This window comes from Apis dorsata, unplaced genomic scaffold (genome assembly GCF_000469605.1).
Source record: "Apis dorsata unplaced genomic scaffold, Apis dorsata 1.3 scaffold_236, whole genome shotgun sequence".
In the NCBI taxonomy this organism is placed as follows: domain Eukaryota; kingdom Metazoa; phylum Arthropoda; class Insecta; order Hymenoptera; family Apidae; genus Apis; species Apis dorsata.
The window spans coordinates 13,362-20,360 of record NW_006263517.1 but is presented as its reverse complement, the minus strand read 5'-3'; the positions used below and the strand labels follow the sequence as shown (position 1 = coordinate 20,360).

At 31.7% G+C, this 6,999-nt stretch overlaps 1 protein-coding gene across 2 annotated transcripts in view; it reads left to right on the top strand.

Annotated features, from left to right (window-relative positions):
* Nucleotides 1–6,999, top strand: part of LOC102677251 (pleckstrin homology domain-containing family A member 7-like) — a 148,404-nt gene that overhangs the window by 131,944 nt on the left and 9,461 nt on the right. For both annotated transcript variants that reach the window (XM_006615822.2, XM_031510533.1), the window contains exon 3: nt 4,264–4,312. In XM_006615822.2, the coding sequence (XP_006615885.1) occupies nt 4,264–4,312 (49 nt within the window). The remainder of the gene's footprint in view (nt 1–4,263; nt 4,313–6,999) is intronic.

Here is a 6,999-nt window from a genome sequence, read left to right as displayed (position 1 = left end):
TTTTTTTTTTTTTTTCCCCATCGTCCGCCTTTCTTCCGCGTTTACGGACGCGAAGCACGTTTTTAATCGCTCACCACGGCCATTGTCGAATTTCGACGTGTTTTACGACCCTTTTTACGCTTCTTTCTCCTCCTACTAAGCTTTGTCCCATTTTCCGCGAGACGAAAAGAAATCGAAGATTCGGCCATTGTTTCGTACGTAATGTCTCCGAGATAAGTACGTATTATATATATATATATGTATATAACTGTCTCCTTTTAATAACTGCCTAATTTTCTTCTTTCTTAAAAATTTTTTTTAAATGTAATTCATACAATTTCATTTATTGTTCATATATATATATATATATTTAATTCTTTTATTAAACGTATCCAATTAATCATATTTCTTTGTTTAAAGAATGAGAGAAAATTTTAACGAGAGTATCGATTTCGATTTACAATTGTCAATAATTGCTGAATAATTTGTTGAAGTTGTATGTACAATTTTAGAGAGTGAATTTGTATTTATTTTATTCCATTCAAGCATAATTTTCTCTTCGACTGTAAGAATTTGATTCTTTTGCAAAAATTACTGAATTTGAGTTTGTCTTTGACCACAAAACAACGAATAATCGTCGTTGATTGACGGAGCACGACACGCTTTGAAAAGCAATGGGAGCAATAATCGCGTTTTCTCTTTCGAAGTTCGACGCTGTGAAACGAGATGTTATTCGTCTTTGAATAATTTTCAAAACACGTGTATTTGTCGGATTTCGAATTCTTTTTCGTTATTCGCTTTTGTCAGGCGGAAATAAACAAAGATTGTGGCCCATTAAAACAAACTAGCTGTTCGGAAAATACGATTGCCACCCATTCTTTCGCATTGCTTTTGAATTATTCGAAACGCATCGAAACGAATGAAAAGCTGTTTTCATCCCTCACCGCACTACACGTTTGGGAATATCAATATATCGTGTTCGATTTTACAAATCCGCAAGAGATACAAGTCAAGTATACGTCGTATGAATATATGGTAATCGGAAGTAATCATTTTATAATATTATTATTGTATCATCTATACGATTGAAAAATCAAAAGAAATATTTGATTATTGGTTATCTTTCTATTTTTCATACAGATTTATTCCTCTGAAAAAATTCCTCTGATATTATTATTTTCTAGAATATATGAGTCCTATTTTTACGCTTTCAACAATATTTCACGTTCTAGTGCCAGAATTCGCTATTCTATCTCTTTTAAACGATTCTCATTTAATTTGTAAAATTAATTCGACATAGTTTTTAATGAAAAAATTCTTCTCTTTTCATTTGATTATTCTATTATATTATATTAGAAATGTAATATTAGAAAATATTACAACTTTTTAATTATATTCGAATATTATTTGATTCACAGAAAATATTTTTAATATAAAATTCGTATATATTAAATTTCAATTTCGCATCGTTTATTTCATGCGATTATATACGAAAATGAAAATAAAAATATTTTTACACGCGTTTCGGAGATCTTTCAATATCGAATCTTCATTTTCACGGTGAAATAGAAAAACAAGCGGATCGATTCAATAACGAACGAAACCTTCGAAACATTGATTGATTGCTCTGTATCGGTAAATACAATACACCTCGACGAGTCTTTACTTCTTTTACGTCGTTATGAAAGTAATAGCCTGGCAATTTTTCAATGTAATCGTTGACCTCCTCGCCACAGTGTCATTATTTCTTCGACTTAACGGAACGATGTCGCATTTTAGATCGCGATTCAGGGGCGGACTATCGAGTTTTTCCACGGCTCCCTAATTATTTCCATGCGTTTTTACGTAATACAAATGGAAGATTCTATTTGACCAATTTCAGGATCATAAAATTAGGAATATTGGAATAATGGAATAACATAATAAAATAGAAAATAATGGAATAAAATAATAGTAGAAATAATATATAAATATAAAAAAAAATAATATAAAAATAATATAAAATAATAATAGAAAATATTGGAATAAAATGCAAAAATAAATGGAAATGTAGTCTTTGGTTATTCGAAGATTTACGAGCAATAATCATTGAAAATTTGAAAATCGAGAAATAAGGATTTTCTATTCTATTTTCTATTCTATTTCCTTTCGAAAAATGTAAAAGCTTTTGGAATTGGAAGATACGATTTGACTAATTTAATTCAGTATCGTAAAATTTGGGAAAATATTGGAATAAAATGCAAAAGTAAATGGGAATGTAGTTTTTGATTATTTGAAAATCGAAAAATGTAAAAGATTTTCGAATTTTTTTTTTTTTGCATCATTGTTTTGAATTTTATTTATTATTATATATATTTACAGTGTCCATCATCATCATTTTATTATGCCGCATCGAATCTTTCCACATTGTCTTCGATACTCAATGAGAATTGACTATCTGTCAATTAATTCTTTCTATTTTTTTTTTTTAATATTGTAAATTTTTGATGCCTCTCGATTATACATATAATCAGCACAGAATGGAAAATGAACAATAATTAATATAATTAGCATAATAGAATAAAACGTAACGAAACTTACAGCTCGATTTGACAATTTTTCCGTTCGAATTGATTATTCATAAATATTGGAACTCAATCGATTGGATAATATTTTTAGATGGATCTAAAAATAATTTGAACGATAATTATTTGAAAATTCAGTATACACGATTCGAGGATTTCCTCGCCGATATTCAATTTATTCAAATTCCATTCGAACTTTTTGGTTCGTTAGCGTTGCCGGACGAAAGAAAGAAGCAGAATCTGCAGGAAACTCGAACCTCTTTTTCACCGAAACTTGGCCAACGAAATTCTATTTCAATTACCGCGTTTCAAAGGATAATCCTTCCGCGGACGAATTTCGAGGGAACCGTGACGACGTTCGTTTACGTCTCGATTTATTCAACCCAGCAACTCGAGATCTTCGTTCGTTAAGAAAGATCGAGGCAAGAAGCAAGTTTCGAAAGGTGAAAATCCGTGCAAAAATAATTAAAAAACACGATATCTTTTTATATATCTTACAATTAATTTAAATTCATCGAAGAATATTTAACAATCGAAAAATCCAAGGAAATAATACGATTTCTTATTTCATATTCAATTTATCATCGAATTATTATGAAATAAATTTTTAAAATTTCAAACGATGATTTAAAATCGTATTAACATACTTTTACGTCACATCTATTTAATAGAAAGTTACGCGAGATGTCGCGCAACGGAATTTGACATCGCATCGTGTCACAAAATATATGTCTATAATGCATCGAGATCCATCGAAGCTTTACTCAAATCGACACATATTATATATTATATAGTTACATAAGTACTCTTCCTAATCGACGAGTCTGAATTATTTAACTCTCTCATTACCGATTGCCGATTATAATCGGTAAAAAGATTCTACTTTACCTGTAGAGAATATCTCTATTGACCCGATTGAATCAATTTTACCAAAAGTATATCTTGAACGCACGTAATATATTCTGGACGTTAAAAGTATATCGTAAAGTATATTGTATTTGTACAAAAGTATATTATAATAAAAAATCTTTCTTAAACAAGTTAGAAGAAATGTACTTATTTTCACGCTTCTCATATAAAATACGACGAAACAGTTGTTGCGTAACATTTAAAAAAGTGTGATAGATAAAAGAGAATGGCAAGGTGGATACGTAAGTGCGAAGACTATCCACGTGCAGTGCGCGCATACTTTTCGACGCGGTTCAGTGGCATTGCTCCGGCGGAGCGAATTGCCGTAACGAAAGTGTAGTAAAGCGGTGTTCAAAGCCTCGATTCTCCGTATGTATACGTAGCGTAGTAGTAATGTGCGCGTCACTGGAAAGAAGGACGGAGAAAAGAAGTGCGGGAGAAGGAAAAGGAGCGAAGGATGATGAAGGAAGGGATGGGCGATAATGGTCGAAAGGAATTTCTCTCGCGGGAAAAAGCTCTCTCTGCGTCTGGAAACTTTTTTCCAGCGAAGTGAAATTCGAGAGAGGACGCGCGCGCGTATGGATTCGTTCGTGGAGAGAGAGTTTGGAAAATATTTATCAGATGTATTATGTACGTTTATATGATAAATAATTTATTTAGGAAATGTGAGATACGTGAAGGTGAAAAATATGATGTATCTGGTTTATTTGAAGGTTGAATAGGTATTGGTTGTATTTATATGTGTCTTGTTTAAATTTTGGAGGATTTTTAATGATTTTCTTTAATTTCTTTTTTCTTTCTATTGTTTCAGGCTCGACCAGCCGGTGACCAGCTCGACGTCCGGAATGGACAGCAAAAAGGTTCGGATAAAATATTTTATACTTTTATATAATAATTCGTAAATAATTCGATCGCTGCTAAGTTGTCGAATGGATTTCGTTTTTATCTCTATATCCCGTCGAATAATGTTTTTGATCTTCCATCGAATTTGTTTCTACCTCTAGCGTTTCATCCACTATATGGCATATTTCAATTCCATAAATCCATAGACTATAAATCATGGAAGGATATATAGAATAGTTCGCGTAATGGATTACGAAACTATGAGGAAAGATCATGGTGTATAGAATACATAGCGTACATTTCGCATTCAATACTCTATACCTTTCTGCAGTTTAATACATATTTTATATGTATATTGTTTTAATGATAAAAAAGATGATATATTAACCGAATGCTAGAATAAAATTGGAAAATTAACGATACCAAAAATTTTAAAAGACTTTAAATCAAAAACATAAATAAACCATACCAAACCAAGTGCAAGCACGAATTAAAGCATTTAAATATTAAAAACGATCAAATTATTTCTATCATTAAAAGAAATACAAAGATAATCGCAATTAATTTAAAATTAAAAATTAATTAAAAATTCTAGATATTCAAAGATACAATCAACTCGATTGAACTTTAAACTAAACAAAGTGTTAAAACAATTTAATAATATCAAAAATTATCTTCGATTCAAAAACGATATTGAAATAAATACGAATTACTGCTGGATTATCTTTGTTAAAATGCTTCAATATACTAAGAAACATAAGAATACACGAATCTATTCATAATAAATGGAATATTTATACATTATAAAATTGTAGAACTTGAAGTGAATTTCTTTAATTATCGCAATGCTTAATGCTTTATTTTCTCTCTTTTTATACATACATTCTATGGAAATTGTTTTGTGTATTTCAACCTTGCACAAATGTATAAACATACTCCATCATATAATAATTCAACGAAAGCGAAACCAAAGATAAGTGTACTGTTCACTGGTGGAAAAAAAGTCTCGCGGGACGGCACAGGGGCAAGAGGGGTCCTTCGCTAGGACCATTTATCCCCACTTCACACGCTTTGTTGATGATTCTGACACCACACGCTACATAAAAGAATTCAAGAAATATTTTCGAAACTATTTATTTCGATACAATATTAATATATCTATTCATATAATTATTATCTTAACTCATATACAAAATTACATTTATAAATTAAAACTATCATTAAAAATCGTAATACTAACCTATGCATTACAAGAAATAAAAATAATTTTATATTATGGAATATTCTGGATTCCATGTCTATAATACATCGAGGTTTAGATCGTTGATTTATTAATTTTATTAATAATATGTGATAAATAGAAACAAATAGAAAACAGGCGTTTCCTCCGCATTAACCAATCAGAGACCCGCGTTCCTTTCCACCAATGAAAACGTGCATTAACGAGTTAAAAAAAGTACAAACGACAGTTGAATCAATTTCAAGAAGAAAAGTTAAAAATTGAAAGAACCGGTTGAAGATCTCGTCTTGAAGGAATATCGATACGCGTCATAAGAGTTTATGGCGAGTTGCAAAGCGTTTTTCGTGACACTTGGGTTGCGCGCGCTGCCATTGGTGGAGGGGTTAACGATGTCGTTTGAAGTTAACACGATTAAATCGACGATGCGATAACCAGCCGAAACTAATGCGGGGATCTCGCTGAATTCAACCGGGAACTTTAAATGTTTCCAGTTACATCGTTTGCTCCTTTAATTACTCGACTTGGGGCGCCCTTTGATAAACTGGCTCCCGGTCACCCTTTCCCCTCCCCGATTTAATCAGACCCATTATCAGCGCTCCTCCTTATCGATCCGCCACCGAGATTAGTTTTTAGATAAGAAATACGTGGATCGAAATAAAATTAAAAATAGGAAACGCAATGTTTCGGATATTTAGATTTCACCTAACGCAACACGCGTATATTCGAATTTGGAAATTGATTATCGTGTGAAAATGAAATTCGTGGATGGAATTTCTTTTTTAGAAAAATAAGAATTGGCCAAGTATCAGTTTCGAAGATGGAACAATGAAATTCACGTAAGGGAATCTATAAAAAAAGAATGTAGAATTAAATTAATTTTACTTAAACAAACATATTCAATTTATTTAAAATTTTTAAAATTTCGTTCTCCATTTCCTTTCGAATCTTAAAACGATTTCTTTTGTATACCCGTCACTTAATACAGGCACAAATGGAGGAAAAAAAAAAGAACTTTCTCCCCAATTATCCTCTAGCAAAATAGCTGGTGACAGTTTGCTGTTCGGTTTGCTCCTCGGCAAGTCGTTATCTTAAAAACCAGACGAAAAACATTGTGGTAATTTCATGACTCCGAGCTACTCCCCCCTCCTTCCGAACTCTCCATTTCTGCCTCACGGACGACAGTTGCGGAGGAAAAAAACTCACCTTTACAAAACTTAACTTCTCTCCTATTCTCTGCTCGACGATGTTCTAAACCCAATTCCCATTCCTCGATTCGTTGAAGCCTGACAGAAACACAATCGTGGAAACGATCGAAATTTTACATTAGACTTAGGATATTTATTCTAAACAAAATAATTCATCTCCTTCGTTCCATAATATCTTTATATTGGATAACAATTTACCAACAATTCTAATATATTTCTCCGCCGGTAAGAATTATTTTGATTCACTTTTGATTCACTT